The sequence below is a fragment of the Muscardinus avellanarius genome, assembly GCF_963383645.1.
Source record: "Muscardinus avellanarius genome assembly, chromosome: 9".
In the NCBI taxonomy this organism is placed as follows: domain Eukaryota; kingdom Metazoa; phylum Chordata; class Mammalia; order Rodentia; family Gliridae; genus Muscardinus; species Muscardinus avellanarius.
The window spans coordinates 81,216,111-81,234,850 of NC_137795.1; the positions used below are offsets into that span (position 1 = coordinate 81,216,111).

General features: G+C 39.0%; 1 protein-coding gene across 3 annotated transcripts in view; it reads right to left on the reverse strand.

Moving 5' to 3' along the window:
• The window catches only part of TSPAN12 (tetraspanin 12), a gene marked incomplete at both ends in the record, with an annotated part of 74,235 nt that overhangs the window by 47,298 nt on the left and 8,197 nt on the right, over nucleotides 1-18,740 (reverse strand). For 2 of the 3 annotated variants that reach the window (XM_080701900.1, XM_080701898.1), the window contains 2 exons: nucleotides 11,509-11,644; nucleotides 12,664-12,746. In XM_080701900.1, coding sequence (XP_080558026.1) covers nucleotides 11,509-11,644; nucleotides 12,664-12,746 — 219 coding nt within the window. The remainder of the gene's footprint in view (nucleotides 1-11,508; nucleotides 11,645-12,663; nucleotides 12,747-18,740) is intronic. The other variant, XM_080701899.1, reaches the window with a different exon arrangement.

An 18,740-nucleotide genomic window follows, 5' to 3' on the forward strand; every position in this document is an offset into this window, starting at 1 on the left:
TGGCGAAAAGGGTTTTCTAAACATGATTCCCTGATTAATCCAAAGTGACAAAATCAGGTAGCCATGTTATTCCAGGCAATTAAGCCAATGGCCCAGAAGCAACTAAAATCAGACTTCAGAGTCCACAGGTATTCAAGGCTATCTACCACTTGCTCCAGTTGCCACAGCCAACTATCAGCTATGCCTGGTACACATCCACCCAGTGGCACATACATGTCCTTCTCCAAGCCCACCATGACCTTCTTCTAGTTATCATAATGGCTCCCTCCATCAGCCTTTCAGTTCCTCAAAAGTACCCCACTCTCAGCAAGGCTGAGGTATTAAAAAAAAATTATGCTTCCAAACCTAAGTAAAAGGTCCAATAAATCCAAGTTCTATCACAAAGATCCAACATTAAGGCCATGCATAGCATGCAACTGTCCTGGCCTAGTCTCTGAAACAACATTTATTTATAAAAACAACTGCTTACATGCATTTCTAGGACATAATTAGAAGCAGTCACACCAGCATCGCTTAAGAAACAGACGTGGTGATGGAACTCTATTATGAGCTCTTATACTTAAAAAAAAAACTATAGTCTAACCACTACCAGGGCTTCCTACTGCCTCTTGTTCTAAATGTAAATTATTTTATCCCAAACAAGAAGCACACATTGGCTCTCTGCCAGTGATAACATCAGACTCTCCTCCAAAGACCTTCACAATGGGATTTTCTATAAATTATTTTCACCATGCACTAAAACCATAGGCAGAGCCACACGAAATCTCTAGGCCTTGCCAAAACTCACCATGCTCTTCACTACAAACCCCGAAGAGTTTGTGCACACTCTTCACATCGCTCCTAAGACCCCTGCTCTCCTCTCTCCATCAGGAAATCCTAGTGTAATTTAAATATCCGATTCGAATACTCTCCTGTGGAACTTTGTGGACATCTCCATCACTCCTGACTCTGGGTCCCCAAAATAATTTATCTGTGGAGGAGATTCAAAATGGCAACTGCGGAACACAGCACATCTCAGTAGCTGAAACAAATAAAGTTCAACTACTGAGAAGCCAGAGTTTTAATAAACAAAATAAACATAGCTCACGACCCAAAACAGATCCAGGTACCATGGCAGAAGGAATCCAGTAACTCTCAACTATGAGATCCACTGCAAAAAAGCCCAAGCATGCAACAGAGCTGCTACGAACACAGCCAGCCACCAGTGCCATCACAGGCCGCGAGCCCAAACCGGGAGTCTCCGCTCAGCAGCCCCTAGGAATTGAGGAAAAAAACCCAAGAGTTTGAAAGTAGCCATAGAGCTCCAACACCTTAAGCAACGAGCTGCACCCGAGTACCTGAGAGGCACCATTTGCTCACAAGAGGCGGCACTCGCAGTGGCACAGCGAGCTTTCCAAGGACCCAGTGGAGAAATTCAAAGGATTATCAGAAACTATTTTGAGAATTTATACTCCAACAGACTGGAAAACATGGAAGAAATCGATAGATTTCTAAGCACATATAACCTTCCTAAACTAAACCAAGAGGACATAGCAAGCCTAAACCAACCAATAGCAAGCAAAGAAATAGAAACAGCAATAAAAATTCTGCCATCAAAGAAAAGCCCAGGCCCTGATGGGTTTCCAGCTGAATTCTACAAAACCTTCAGTGAAGAACTAATCCCAATACTTCATAACTTGTTCCGGGAAATTGAAAGAGATGTAATTCTCCCAAATTCCTTCTATAAGGCCAGTATCACATTAATCCCCAAACCAAATAAAGATACCTCAAGAAAGGAAAATTACAGACCAATATCCTTAATGAACATAGATGCAAAAATTCTAAGCAAAATACTAGCTATACACATTCAAAACCATATCAAGAGAATTGTACACCACGACCAAATTGGTTTCATACCAGAAAAGCAAGGCTGGTTCAACATATGCAAATCAATACGCATTATTCATCATATAATTAGAACTGAGAACAAAACCACATCATCATATCAATAGATGCTGAAAAACCATTTGACAAAATCCAACACCCATTTATGTTAAAAAACACTTCAGAAAATTGGAATAAAAGGAATGTATTTAAATAGCATTAAGGCAATACACAATAAAACCAAAGCCAACATCGTATTGAATGGGGAAGAACTGCAAGAATTTCCTCTAAAATCAGAAACAAGACAAGGGTGCCCACTCTCACCACTCTTTTCCAATATAGTCCTTGAGACTCTTGCCACAGCAATAAGACAAGAAAAAGAAATCAAAGGAATTCAAATAGGAAGAGAGCAATTAAAACTATCTTTATTTACAAATAACATGATCCTTTATCTAGAAGACCCAAAGAACTCAACAAAAAGACTTCTGGAGCTGATTAACCAATTCAGCAAAGTTGCAGGATACAAAATCAACCTAAAGAAATCAGTGGCTTTTCTTTATGCCAACAATGAATCCACAATGAAAGAAATAAAAAAAAAAACAATTTCATTCATTATAACCTTAAAAACAATAAAATACCTAGGATGTAGAAGACCAAAGATGTAGAAGACCTATTCAAAAAAAAATATAAAATATTAAAGAAAGAAATTGATGAAGACCTTGGAAGATGAAAAGATCTCCTGTGCTCATGGATAGGCAGAATAAATATCATCAAAATGGCCATTCTGCCAAAAGTGATCTATAGATTCAATGAACTTCCCATTAAATTACTAGCAATATTCTTCATAGATCTAGAAAAATAAGTCATGAATTTTATTTGAAGAAAGAAAAGACCCAGAATAGCCAAAGCAATTCTCAGCAATAAGAACCATGCAGGAGGCATGACAATACCAGACTTCAAATTATACTATAGAGCAATAGTAGAAAAAACAGCATAGTATTGGCACAACAATAGGCATACTGACCACTGGAACAGAATAGAAGTTACAGAAACAAACCCACACACCTATAGTCAATTAACCTTTGACAAAGGGGCCTAACTCATACACTGGAGAAAAGGCCGCCTTTTCAACAAATGGTGCTGAGAGAACTCGCTATCCAAAAGATGGAACTAAATCCTTACCTCTCACCATGCACAGGAATCAACTTGAGATGGATCAAAGACTTAGAGATTAGACCAGAGACTGTAAAGTTATTAGAGGAGAGCATAGGCTCAACACTATAACATATTGGCACAGGCAGTAACTTTCTCAACAAGACCTCCAAAGTGCAGGGAATTAAAGCAAGAATTAACAAGTGGGATGGCATCAGACTAAAAAGTTTCTTCTCATCAAAGGAAACCATCAAGAACCTAAAGTAGAAGCCTACAGAATGGGAGAAGATCTTTACCAGCCACCACTCTGATAGAGCACTAATATCCAGAATACACAAAGAGCTCAAAAGACTCTATACTAGCAAAACAAATAACCCAATCAAGAAATGGGCAACTGGACCGAATAGACACTTCACAAAGGAAGAGATACAAATGGCCAATAGATACATGAAAAGATGTTCTACATCATTAGCCATCAGGGAGATGCAAATCAAAACTACGCTGAGATTCCATCTAATCCCAATCAGAGTGACAAGCATAAAGAAATAAAATAACAACAAATGCTGGCGAGGATGTGGGGAAAGAGGAACTCTTTTACACCGTTGGTGGAAGTGCTGATCTCCACTATGGAGATCAGTGTGGAGATTCCTTAGAAAACTGGGAATAGATCCACCATATGATCCAGCTCTACCACTCCTGGGTATTTTTCCAAAGGGGTTGAAATCAAAGAACTACAGTAACACATGCATACCCATGCTCATAGCAGCACAATTCGTAATAGCCAAAATATGGAACCAATCTAGGTCTCCATCAACAGATGAATGGATTGCAAAATTATGGGAAATACACACAATAGAATTCTATTCAGCTAAAAAGAAGAACAAAATCGTGCCATTCACAAGAAGATAGAAAGATCTGGAGAACATTATGTTAAGTGAGATCAGCCAAGCACTGAAAGAGAAGAGACATATGTTTTCTTTACTATGCTTAAACTAGGGAGCATTGAGGAGACCAGAGGGACTCCAGATAATGGAGGGGAAATCTGAGCAAAGCTAGAATAGAAGGATAGGAGAGGAAGAAGGCTGAGGTTGATTAATGGAGGAGCTACATCTGAATATGTGTAAAAGTATGAATATAGCATGGATAACCAAACACTCATTGTTGGGAGGGGGTGAAAGGGAACAGGGGGAAGGACAGGGCACCAAGCACAGTCTAAAAGTATACCATTTTCAGTATGTTTCACATATAAATACAATTTTAGAAAAAAGAATTTATCTGTAATTTCAATATATTTTGCTTTGTTATTTCCTTTCCTTTCTCCCCTGTCATCTTTGCCTCTCAATGGTCTATCCAGACTGGCTACACAATACATGTTTAGGGAGGGAAGTTGAAGAGAATGGAGAGAGAGAAAAGAGGAAGAAAGAAAGGCAAGGTGAACTTGCTTGATTATTTGACAGGATTAGAGAAAATGCCAACTACTAATACAGTGGAATTTTCAGAGTTCCTTTTGTAATAGGAATACTAAAAGACTATAATTTTAAAAATTAAATGAATACACAATGCCTTGGAATAGTAAATGAAGCATAGTTAAGTCTTACAGAAATAATGCCAGTAATTAATTAAATGCATTATAATAGTAGTGGGTAGTGAAACATGAATGGGCTTTGAGCATAGAGGGACTGCATTTGAATGCTAATGAAAGCAACTACCAGCTGTGTGTCTTTGGGTTTGCTACTTTCCCTCCTTTGTAAAATAATTCCAACCACATTTTGTTGCTAGAAGTATTTCCTGAGAAAACAGAGGTAAAACATTGGGTAGATGTTAAATGTATGGTAAATGATATAATAAACCTTGATTTATTAATGAAGTTATTAGGGTCTCAACCAAAAAATATAAACAAAATAATGTAGGCTTTGAACTTAGTAATCTAATTTTTAACTTACTAGGCTATGACTAGCCATATAATTATAAAATTTATAACTACATAAGAGAAATCTTTAAACAAAAAGTCCATAGAAAATTAATCAATCATGATTTAAAAACAATCTGCTTTAACATTATGATTTTATATATTTTTTCGCAGTACTGGAGATTGAACCCAGGGGTGTTCTACCCCCAGCCTAATTTTTTATTCTTTAATTTAAAACAGAGTCTCATTAAGTTATAGAGGGCCTCACTAAGTAGCTGAGGTTGGCTGCAAACCTGTGATCTTCCTGTCACAGCCTCCCAAGTACTGGGATTATAAGTGTGCACCACCATGCCTAGCCACATTATGATTTTAAACAACAAAAAACTGGGGAGGGGAAATTTCTCTGTGGCCATTAAAATTTAAATTTTTATTGATTTCAATTTAGGAAATAATTTCGATGTGGCTTAAGCACTCGGTATTTTTAAAAAGTGCTCCCACACAATTGATATAACCACCTACAAATTATCTGAAATAATAAAGTTGAAATCAATCTTTAACAATCCACAGGTCTTAAACATATAAGTTGTGTCCAATTTTCTTTCTGACCAGTGCTTGACTACTTGTGGTTTGCCAGCAGTTGGGCATATATTAGCATCTCATTCTGACACATAATGATCTCTTGATAGTGATATTCAGCTGATGTGGACATTGTAAACTTGCCTGTTCAATCTGTTTACAGTCCCCCTGAGCTGATGCTGCTTTCTAATGCCTTGTTAACAGCAAGGTAGAACTGTAGTAACAGATGCATTTCATTTATTCTACAGCCAAAGCCAGGCAAGTACCCATCTAAGGTTTGAAACCAATTTCCAGCAAGAAGGAATTTCTGCTACTGCATTTGCTCTGAAAGTCACAGCATAGCCGGGTTTCTTTTCCTGATCATTTTCAGCCTATTATTTTCTCACTATAATTATAATTTAATTATTCTCAAACTCTTCATGTAATTACCTAAATGTTCCCATTCCATGAGAGTTTTACATATTTATTTATTTATTTATTTAGATATTGGGGATTGAACCCTAGGGCTATACCCTAAAGTCGATTTTTAAACTAGTTAATTAATTTATTCATTGTTCTGAGGATGAAACCTAGGGAATTCTACCTCCAAGATACACCCCCAAACCTGTTTTATTTTTTATTTGGAAACAGAATCTAATCTCACAAAGTTGCTGAGAGCCTCAGTAGATTGGCCAGGCTGGCTTCAAACCTCCAATCTGCCTGTCTCTGCCTCCCAAGTACTGGGATCACAGGAATGTACCACCATACCTGGCTCTTATTTTTTTTATGTTGAAACATGGTCTTGCTAACATTGCTGAGGCTGACTTCAAACCTGTGATCCTCCTGCCTCAGCCTCCCAAGTACTGGGCTTACAGGTATGCAACATCACACCTGGCTGAGTATGAATGAATTAAGAACAAATCTGAAATTAATAGGGTGGCCAGATTTTAAAAAAATACAGGATGCCCATTTAAATTTGAATTTCATAAAAATAAAAATGTTTTGGTACATGTATATCCTAAATATTACATGCAACATACTCATAGGGGGGCATTAATTACTGTTTACCTGAAAATCCTATATTTTATTTGGGGACTTTAAATTAGGTGTTTTAATATCTTGCATCTACAAATCTATAATTCAACAGAAGGGTCAAATTAATGACCCTTCATTAGAAATGTTTTCCCACAGGTGGCCTCTCTAGCTTTTTGTTACTATATTTTGGGGGGTAGAAGACCAACAGGGGCAGGTTAGTTATAAAGATGGATTTGGAAGCTGAGAGTAGTGGCGCACACTAGTGATCCTAGTACTTAGGAGGCTGGGACGGGATGATCAAAGGTTTGAACCTAACCTCAGGAATTTAGTGAGGCTCTCAGCAACCTAGTAAGACCTTGTTTCCAAATAAGAAGTAAAATCAGTCTGAGGGTGTAGCTTGGAGGTAGAATGTTTTGGGTTTCATTCCCAGTACCACAAATAAAAAAGATGTGTTTTGAAGAAGGCTCTCGCTTTTTATTATTATTATTTTTTTTATTGGTGCACTGTATTCCTTTTTTGACCAAGCTAATTATGGCATTTTTACTTTTGTTTGAACAGCAGCCCTGCTGCAGTCTCTTTTTTTCATAATCATCCAAGAAAAGCAGAAGTGAAAGATACCAATTGTCTTAAAGAAACAGCTTTCTCATACTTATCTGGTTTATAGGTCTTCAAAGAGGAACAAGACTGAATACAGAGAAATGGACATGTTGGAAGAATATCTTCCACATGTTTAAATACTTATGTCCAAAATGAAAGTATGGTACTGTATTTCTTAAAAATGGGATAAAAGGATAAAAATCACAAAAGAAAAAACAAACTGAATATTACCTTGCAAAAATTTGACAAAGACCTAAACTCTCCTCACCCCCCTTTTAACAAGCCGCTCCCCTTGCAACCTCAGCCGTTCTAACAGCCATGCTCTTCCTCTATAATCTCATTCACTGTCATCCATACACCATCCTCAGGCTGATGTGTTGGTCACTCGCATACTCGCTTTTCTAATTTCCTGCCCAATATTCAATTTAGTCAACATTTGTTCAAACAATGGCAAAGGTGAATGGTTCATAGTACCAACTGTTTGTCGGTAGTTTAAGTTGATTATAACAGGAAAAAAGGGGAGATTTATACTAAAAGCAATACAGTGAGTTTCAACAGTGGAGAAGAGTCTATTAGTGACATTGGCAAAGGCCTTGTGAGAATTGGGCTTGACAATCAGAATCACTGAGGTGTGAATCCCAGCCTCCCCAAACACTCCTCAGTGACCAGAGACATACTGCTGAACACTGAGCCTCACATTTAATATTTACCTATCTCAGATGATTGCTATCAGGTTTAAAATGAACAATCATATCTAAAATGTTTTGTAAGATGCATTAGTAAAAAAATCAGGAAAAGTCAGAAATCATAAAGTAAAAAAACAAAATTGTTAAAATATGTTGTTGGAATGTACCTGCCATGGTCTGAATAGCAAATCTCCCATTTACAAGCCATGCCAACTCAGGCAAATCACTTAACCTCTCTGTGCCTCATATCCTCATCTATGTTATCTGACGATAATAGTACCTTGCTCATTAGAATTGCAGAGGAGATAGCATTAATTAATTCATATAAAAGTCCTCATGTAACTCTACAGTGTCCGGCATGATAAAGCACCTTAGTTATCTACTTTACTTACCATTATCACCACTGTCATTATTATTATATTAGGAGGTAGTATTTCATATGAGTCTTGATGGGCTGGCAATATTCTATCAAGAAGAAATTCCCAGCTAAGAGGACAGTGAGTAAAGGCAGGGAAGAACAGAATAAGAAACATTTGTTCAGGGATCAGAAAATGCAGTTTAACTAGAAAATAATGAACCAGGGAAGAAAACTGAATATGGCAGATGAATTCTCTGTTCCCAGCAGGGGATATTCAAAGTCCTGAAATATGACTATGGCTGCATTAGATTAACTGGGAGCACTGGTTTGGGGTAGAGGAGAAGGTGACAGAGACAGAAAGATTAGTTAGGGGCTCTGTACTCATGTGAGTAAGAGGGCAAGAGAGCCCACCTGGGGCGTTCCAAGTGAAAATAGAAAAGAGGGGACAAATTCTGCAAATTGTAGAACCAGAACCTACAGGACTTGACCATTCGGTAGAGGAGAGGATTATGGAGAGGGGACAGGGATGAAATTGCCCCAGAAATAGACCAGATGCAGATGGGTTGTGAGTGATGGGTAATAGGAGTTAAGATCAAAGTTCATACTTCAACAAGGGTGATGCACTGCTGGGCTGAGATGGAAGGTCTAGAATCTTGCCATGAGTAAGGAGACAGTACAAAAGGGAGTGATGGAATTGTCTATCATACGCACTGATCAGATGGCAAAATCTAGCAGTATAGATGTCCTCATTGAGTGTTTTATTTATTTATTTATTTATTTATTTATTTATTTATTTATTTTGGTGGTACTGGGGTTCCTGGAAGCCCTTCTACCTCCGGGCTACACTCCCAGACCTATTTTATATTTTTGAAACAGGGTCTCTTACGCCAGCGCAGCTGGCTTCGAACCTGCATGATCCTCCTGTCTCCGCCTCCCAAGCGCGGGGATTACGAGCATGCGCCACCACGCCCAGCCTCATTGAGTGTTTTAAAAATGAATGAATGAATGAATGAATGAATCAGTGGTGCCTAAGATCTTGGTCTTCCATGTCATTTTTTGCCTCATAAGGCACTAAACTATCATTTACAAGTTCAAGATTTGTCCTACCTTCAGTACCAGGTCAAATTACTCTTGTTATTTATCAACTTTATTTACTAGTGAGTAAATAAAATAAAGACATAGCCTTCAAAGTGTGTTTCCAAAATCCTTCATGGTTCCATCAAATTCCTAGCCCCATTTCAGTTCATCCTGCTGCCCAGGGATCATCCAGAGTACGAGTTGGGAAGAGGAAGGGTAATGGCAGTCATACTTAAGCTGTCAGAGACTGGTGAGGAGACAAGACTGTAGTTTCAAAAAGAATTCTGAGCCAGGCATTGTGGTGCACGCTTGTAATTCCCGTGCTTGGGAGGCAGAGACAGGAGGATCACGCAGGTTCGAAGCCAGCCATGCTGACTTAAGAGACCCTGTTTCCAAATAAAAATATAAAATAGGTCTGGAAGTGTAGCCCAGAAGTAGAAGGGTTCAATACCCAGTACCACCAAAAAAAGAGAAAAAGGATTCTGAGCCGGGGGAGGAACATACGAGGGATGACAGAGGGGGTGCGAGGGTACAGGACACAGCTGTATTCCTAGTACTAGGGAGGGTCTGAGACAGGGGAATCACAAGCTTGAAGCCAGCCTCAGCTATTCAGTGAGGCCTTCAGCAATTTAGTGAGACCCTGTTTCAAAATAAAAAATAAAATGTGGCTGAGGTGTAACAAAGGCAGAATCCTCCTGGGTTCAATCTCTAGTACCAAAAAAATAAATAAAAACATATAAAGGATTGAAATCTTTTAAGTTTGAAAAACATTATATATTCTTCAAATTACAGAAGATTCATATAAAATTCTTTAGTTTGTTTTTTGATTATTGCCCAAATATCTTAACACAGAAAATGTCTCCAAGCCTTTCTACCAGTTTCCTTTCCACTGTAAACCCACATATACTATGTCCTCCAAGTAGAAAATAATATGTTTAGCACAGGTTATTCCTGTGATATTAAAGCTTTAGTTTAGCTTCACACACAGTTTCTCTTTTAATTGGTGTGGGCTGGGAAGTGTGAGGCACAGTGTCGGGGAGCCAGGCACCTAGTGGACATGTGGGATCTTCTCTCCCCAACTCCACATTCAGTGATGTTGTGGTACAAGTTAAAATCCACCCTGCTGGGAACGTGTGACTTATGAAGTCCTCAAATTGGTGCATTTATCTGCCCAGAGATCCAGTGAGCATACCAGCACACCACTCAATTTTTTTTAACTTTCCTACATGGAATTAACCCACAGCCAGGGTTGAGACCTACTGCACAGAAAGAAATATAATCAATGATTAATTTTTCAGGAGTCTTAGATGTCTGCAATTATATATTAGCAGTCTCATTATCTGGTGCCACTAATATGTGTGCAATCTTCCACTATATTTGTGGAATCTTCTAAGCATCTATACATAGATTTTTAATAGACTAATTATTCATATAAAAAGTATTTTCTAAGTTTTGATTTAAAAGGCTAATCATAGAATTTTAATGATTAAATTAAGAAATCTTGCCCAACAGTTTCAGAGTTAAAAAACATAGGCACATGCACACACACACACATATGCACACTAAGATTAAAAAAGCTGAGACTCACTTATAGCCACTAGACTAATACTGCACCAGGATTATAATCTAATCCGTTACCTCAGCACTTCGATTTCCACATGGGTTAACAGAAAGGGTTGTTTAAAAAAAAAAAAAAAAAAAAAAAAACAGTGAGCCAGGCATGGTGGGTGGCACACATCTATAATCCCAGGACTTGGGAGGCTTAGACAGCAAGACCACAGGTTCAAGGCCAGCCTCAGCAGCTCAGTGAGACCCTGCTTCAAAATAAAAAAATAAATAAGTGAAAGGGCTACAGGTGTAGCTCAGAGGTAGAATGCCCCTGGGTTTAAGAGCCAGTACTAAAAACAAAATTGAAGTGAAATAGGAAAAGAAAGAATTCCATTTTGATCTCTCAGTTCTACACCCAACAGTCTTAGATCTATGACCCTAAAAAGAACTTCTGCTTTCCAAGGAAAATGGCAACACATAGCTGGAGTGAAATAATTGAATGACCTACATCTTTCAGAACCACATCATTTAGTACAGCAAATACCTGGACTGAAATAAAATCTCTTGGAAAGAAAGGTCCCCCTCTCATAAGATGCTCAGCCGTGACCAGAGGTGAAGCACCTGCCATAGCAGTTCCTTAGGCACACAGTCTTGTAGACTGATAAAAAAATAATAATAATAACACAGTACCTTTTAACTACAATAAAGAGAAGATATAAACACCATACCCATGCAAGAAGCAACAGATTTCTTTTCACCGTTCCACAGTATCCCAGCATCCCCACAATGATAAGGAAACAGCACACGGCGATCATGACCGGATGAACCACTGGGAAATAGGTCAAGACGACGGCCTCCTCCACCCTGAAAGGAGACAAACCAAATCCTCTGAGAAACAAGGTGTGGACTGTGGTTCTTTGGAAGATTATCCCTTAAAGCTTGTGGCTATATTACTATTTCCAAAAATCACTATGCTGTTTTTGTATTTATTTTCTTCCTTATTTTATCATTGCTTATGTTTTGTTTTATTTTCATGCAAATGGTAGGCACTCCTACCCCAACTCATATAAAACATATGTCCAGAAGCCCTAGGCTTCGTAAGTTGCATAGGAGTCCTGGTTATTTCCCAGCTATGGGCAATCACCTTCCTCTCCTCTGATCTTGGTTTCAAGTGAAGCATCTTCCTTCTCCCTAACAATTGATCCTCCCCCAGGGTGAGAAAGACTGCCATGCAAAGGGAAACTACTGTATGCTCACAGCAAAGGGGTAAGAGAGATAATTCTTGCCAGATCCCAATGAAAATTCATTAGTCAGAATCAATAATAATAATGATAACAAGACTTAACCATTAGTAAGCGCTATGAGCAACCTCATATTAAGGATTTTTAGAAAGGCGTCTCAGTCCTTCCCACAGTTCTGAGCAGTATATATTACAATCTCCATTCAGAGTTGAGGCAAAGTAATTTGTTCCTTGTGATATGAGTGGATCAACTCTTGAAATTTGAGAAGAAAACGGCATTGTGAGGTTTTGTTTTCATTAGGCCAGGACATGTAAGAAGGTAAGAAGCTGACAATGGTTTCCTTGGGGAGGGGGAGTAGCCAAGCTGTTCTTTTGAACAAATATGACACGGCTGATGCACAGTTAGGAGGACAAATCTGTGTTACTGAAACCTGGAAATGTCCCCCTCGAGAAGCAGTAGAATACCTTAACAAAACTCTAGGAAATCAAAGTGTCAGCAACCAGGTTTCCAGGGGCAGGAAAAACTGTTCTACAAGATCTTGGAGGAACACGCACCCTATAGACAGCTGGGGGCAAAGGTATTTAAACACCAGGATATGAGAACACCAAAGGAAAGAATTCTATACATAATTCCAAAACCTACCTTGTCTCTGCAGTTAAAGTCAGAACATTATTCAAGTAGTCCCTCATCCAAGCAGAAACTGCTAAAACACTGATGGACATTAACTGGCGAGGAAAAAAACAATAAAGACTGGTTACCAAGGATGTGTGCAACGTTTGCTACACGATTTATAACTCTAAACCAAGGCCTTTTGTTATAGAATCCTCAACCTTTTCCCAATTACTATCTGCTACCTACTATTTGCAACCTTTTCCCAATTACTCTTTGCTACCTACTAAATGTTCCCTTCCTATAAGTCACTGCCATTCTATTTAGTAATCATTACCACAGCCACTAACCAGAATGCCATCAAAGAAGATACACAAAACGAAGCTATTACATGGCTGATTTCAGATTCAGGATGAAATAATCTAAGATGAAACTACTGAAGTAAGTTATTAAATGTATAAAATAAGCCTAAAGACGGGTATGGGGGTGCATCCCTGGAATCCCAGTATTTGGGAGGCTGAGACAGGAGCAGGTTCGAGGATAGCCTTAGCAAGTAGTGAAACTGTCATCTCTTGTCGACCTAGCAAGACCCTGTTTCCAAATAAGAAATAAAGTCAGGCTGGGAGTATAGCCCAGAGGTAGAAGGCCCCTGGGTTGTACTCTCAGTACCACAAAAAATTAAAATAAGCCTAAAACATGCTGACACATAAGATGAGCCTAAAACATGCCATCATACTTAAAAGCAAAGAAACAATTTAATGCAACTACTGGGTAATTTAAGGTTGTCAAAAAAGTCACAGGAGCTTATTTTTAAAAGGGCTTCTATTGGCTAAGGTTCAAACAATGTAAGCATTAGTACTAAGTTAGGCATGGTTGGCACAGGTCTGGAATCTCAGTACTTAGGAAGCTGAGAAAGGAGAATCAAGGATCAAGGCCAGCTGGGACAACTTTGACCTTGTATGAAAATAAAAAAGGTTGACATGTAGCTCAGAGGTAGAATGCCCAGGGCTTAGCCTCCAGCACCAGGGGAAAAAAATAGCTGACAAGAGAAAACCAAATAAAAGAAGAGAAAACCGTTGTAGATTAAAGAGATTTCAGAGATGATCCAATGTAATATAGTGTCCTGGTTTTGATCCTAATTCAAACAAATCAACTGCAAAGAAATATTAATGTGACAACTGGGGAAATTTTAACTCTGATTGGATGTCTAAAAATATTAAGATAGTGTCTTTATTATTTTAGCTATGAAAAATAGATTAGGTTTACCTTTTAGGTTTTTTTTTTTAAAGAGGCCTTATCTCCTAGCGAAATATTCTGAAGTAGTTATAGTTGAAAATAATGATTACTGGGATATGGTGTAATAAATAATCATGACATATAAGGCTAGGTGAAAAGTGGACAAAGGTATATTGGTAGTTGTTGACTCTGGATAATGGGCAACTGGGGATTAATTATGCTGAGTTTTCGACTTAGGTCGATGTCTCAAATTTTTTACAACTCTTTTTTTTTTTTTGGTACTGGGGTTCTTGGAAACCCTTCTACCTCCACGCTATACTCCAAGACCTATTTTTTTATACGTTTTAAATTTGGAAACAGGGTCTCCTGAGCCAGAGCTGCTGGCTTCGAACCTGCGCGATCCTCCTGTCTCCGCCTCCCAATCGTGGGGATTACAAGCATGCACCACCATTCCCGGCCACAACTCATTTTTTAAGAAACCTGTCTAAATCTATTATGAAACCTCTCTAAATCTATTATGAAAGAAACCTGTCTAAATCTATTATGTCAGAGATTCGCTTTAGATGCTGATATAATGAATATTTAAAATAGGAATGAGAGCCGGGCGTGGTGGCGCACGCTTGTAATCCCCTCGCTTGGGAGGCTGAGACAGGAGGATCGCACAGGTTCGAAGCCAACCTCAGCTACTTAGTGAGGCTCTCAGCAACTTAGTGAGACCCTGTTTCCAAATAAAATATAAAATAGGTCTGAGAGTATAGCCCAGAGGTAGAAAGCCTCTGGGTTCCACCCCCAGTACCACCAAAAATAAAAAATAAAAAAATAAAATAAAATAGGAATGAGTCTGTGTTGACGCAAATAGTGGCCATGAAACATGATTTTTAGATAAAGGCTTCAAGAAGAACTCCCCAGCCTCTTGAACAGTGAAGAATGGCTCTCTACTGAAATACCAGCTAAGGAATGTGCTCTTCCATCACTGCTTTACAAATATTTATAGAATACCTACTATCTCCCCTTTACTGGCTAGAGCAGAGCATAAACAAAAGAAGATGATCTTGGCATTCTGAAATACCTTGGAGAACATAAACAATAAATATATACACAAAATAATTAAGAACAGTAAGAAGTAACATGACGCACAGATAAGTGACTTGTTGAAGGTCTCATAGACCTTAAGTGGGAGATTTGAGATTCCAAAACCAGGCCCTTGGGCTTTGGAGAGGCAGCCTAAGTCATTGTTTCCCAAATTTAGAAACGAGCATGCTGTGTTTCACACGCAGTAAGGAGACTAGACAGAATGCTAGTCTCAGTATCATGTTATCAATGCTAACCTCAATATCATGTATGGGAAAGGGAAGGGAGTGGGTATAGTTTGGGGGGGAAGCTCATCAAGTGCTGTAAGCATGTATGTCCCTATTTCTCTGAACTTTCTTATGATATGTGATTACAATGCACCAATAACAGTATATTAAGAAGAAGAAAGAGGAGGAGGAAGAAGCACAGAAGAAGTCTGAAGAGGTTGGGTTCAGTTTAAATGTCTGAAACATTCTTTGCTGAATGGGAACCATTGTTCTTCTTTTTTTTTTTTTTCTTTTTTGTACTGACTATTGAACCCAGGGACATTCTACCTCTGAACTAAGCTACCAATCCTATTTTTTTATTCTTTATTTTGAAACAGGATCTCACAAAGTTGCAGAGGGCCTCACGAAGTAGCTGAAGCTGGCTCTGAACCTGCAATCCTCCTGTCTCAGCCTCCCAAGTACTGGTATTATAAGTGTGCACCATTATACCTGGCTGGGACCAATGTTCTTAGCCTGTACACAGAAGTATATTTCAACATAACTGATTCCTTTCATAAGCCAATGCATTTTATTTTGCATATTAAAATGAATTTATTCAAAAAATGACCCACATTAAAGGAATCAATAGGCTAAGACAGGCTTAGGAACCCCATGACCACAGTTCAGAGGAGATTCTTCATTTCTTTGGTGAATAAAGAATGAATTGCGCACTTAATAAATTACCAAGCAAGCTCGGTGTGGTGGGACATGCCTGTAACTTCAGCACTTGGGAGGCTGAGACAGGAGTACCACAGATTTAAGGTTAGCCTCAGCAACTTAGTGAGACTGTTTCAAAAGTAAAAATAAAAAGAGCTGATGTTGTAGCTCAGTGGTAGAATGCGTCTGGGTTCAATTCCTAGTACCAAGGGTAGGGGGGGAGAGAGAATGAGAATAAACCAAGCAAGCATCTAAACATCTAAAAATCCTACAGAGTGGGTCAGCCACAGTGTGTTAGCCAGATTTCTAGCTTCTGTAAACTTGATGCTTAAACATTTGTTCTGCCAGACACACCTTGCTTTGGAGGATATGATAATATGCCACAGTCACCTTGCCTTGACCTCCTTCCTCCTTCCTCCCTCCTCAGAGATCTTCCTCCCAGGGGTACATTTTCAAATATAAAACAACCAATCCTAAGTCCACACCCCCAAGTCCTCCCTGATTGGGCTTGCACACTGCCCTAATCACCCCCGGGACAATTATTCAAACTTGCCTGTCCTAAAGCTGCCTCACCCATTCCTTCCCCTGGAAACCACAATAAAAGCACCTGCCCACATTAACTCTTCTACAGCCTGTGACCAAACCCATTGTTTTCTTCTTGGCCCGCTGAAGTGAGACCCATACTCTTTTTCTTGTGAGTACAATAAACCATCTTTTCAGTAGCTGTCATCTACTGATCTGTTGGCCTCAGGATAGCTAATTAATAACAGTACCTATTCATAAGGACCATGAGCTCCTTGATTAAATCTGAGTTTAAATGTTCTTCTACATGGCTACATGTGGCTCTCTGAATAACTTATAAGTGTCACGAGGACAGGACAGTTTATTAATATGCTACTTTATTTTACTACCTTGAACTATTTTGCAGTTATAAATAATTCTCTTTTCTTCATTACTCTTCAAAGTAATGACTGATGTTGGTTTCTTTATCCTTAAATTTCTTACAGGCTATTTAGTTGATTTCCAACATCATAGCTATAAGTCAAGTGTCAATAAATTATCTGATTCTTTACAATGTATAATAATGGTGATTACACAGTTCTTCCATTTATAACAAAAAAGTGTATTTCCTTGAATAGTATAATCCAGGACTTTTTTGCATGTGGGAGGATGGTTAAAAAATGGGCTTTGAAGTCATTCTTCCTTTCATAAAAAAAAGTATTGATCACCTGTTCTTTGCTGGTGCTGTGTTGTGTGCTGAAGACGTACTGATGAGAAGCAGAGACTATCTCTATGCTGAAAACAACTAAGTGAAGAGGAGAGACACTAATTAACTCATCAGAGATATAAATATGGAACTACAAACTGTACTGAGTGCTGGAAAGAAATAGCTCAAGTTGCTTTAAGAAGTCCTTTTGGAGTGCCAGACCTATTCCAGAGGGTCAAGGGGACTTCTCTAAAGCAGGGAAGATCTGAAGAATAGTGTCAAGTTAATTAGGAAGTGAGGGGGTTGAAAAAAAATCATTCCAGACAGAAAGAAGAGCAAAGGTCCCCAGGGTAGTAGCAATATGACACGTTCAAGGAAGGGAAGCTGGCACCTGGTTAGAATGCACAAGCCTGCAGGGGTCAGATCACAAAGTCGCGGAAATCACTTTAAGGTAGATGGTCTGGACCACAATGACAATGGAAAGCCACTTAGTTCCAATTAAGAATCTCAGCTCTACTCCTTTTCAAAAAGTCCTATGACTTTGGGACTTTGCCATTTAATTTTCCATAGCTTCATTTTTTTACTTATAAAATGTTATAAAAATAAATCATACTTCATAGGAGATTTTGTATGATGGAAAAGTAGAAGTAGATCCATATATATTACCTATTTTTAGCACAAGTCACTTTTGATCTAAGAGCTTTATTTTAATCTCTGTCAGTTTAAGAGACTAGACTACTACTAAATCAGTTTAGAAATAGAATCTTCAGATATATGAAGGTCTACTCAATAGAAGTGGGAGGAAGTCCCGAGGCTACAGAGCTTCTAGACTACAACAGCCATTCTCCATCTCAGCATCTCTAACACTGATTCCATCTCTATTCCCCTCCAAACAGGCATGTCGCTCCCACTGTTTTTTCTATCCCAGTAAATGGTACAATCGACCCTTTGAAATAAACTAGCAATTTGGCAGACAGCCTAAACCTCTCCTTCTTCCTCAGTCCAACATCTAATTAGTTCCAAGCTTTTCAAATGGCTCCTTCCAGGCCTCAGGTGAATTCCTCCCCCTTTCCTGATTCTTCTAGCCAGTGCAGGCCCTTGTCCTGTCTTACCAGGAATTACAATCCTCTTAATAATTTAACAGTAGAACACTCCAGCTCACAGATTCCACCTTGATCTCACCCTTCACTTACCTTGACAGTACAGACTCAGCACTTTAGCTTACAGCTGTCTCTTGTGGCTCCTTCCCAACTCTTACTTCCTCTTCCCACAACTCTCTGCTAGAGAATAAAGTTTAAACTCTTGACCAGATCACACGAGGCCTTCTTCACACACCCTTTAACCTATCTCTGCAGCCCTGTTTCCTGCTAGCTCCTTTCCACACTTGGACAGCTACCAAACTGCACAAGGCACCATACGCACCTCCCATGGCTTCTAGGTCTTTGCTCATGCAATTCCCTCTGCCTGGAGCGACATCCTGCCCAGCCTTTCTACCCTCAAGTGCAGAGCAACCTCCATTTCTCCTTCGAAGCCAGCCCAAATACTAGCCAGGGTAAAGACCATCTCCCACCCCCTCCTTACCCACAGACCTCCTGCCTCTCAAGTCTCTCTGTACAGGTCTAGAGCTGTTCTCTTATTTCCTATTCTTCCTGCCCCTGTTACCCCCAGGAGAT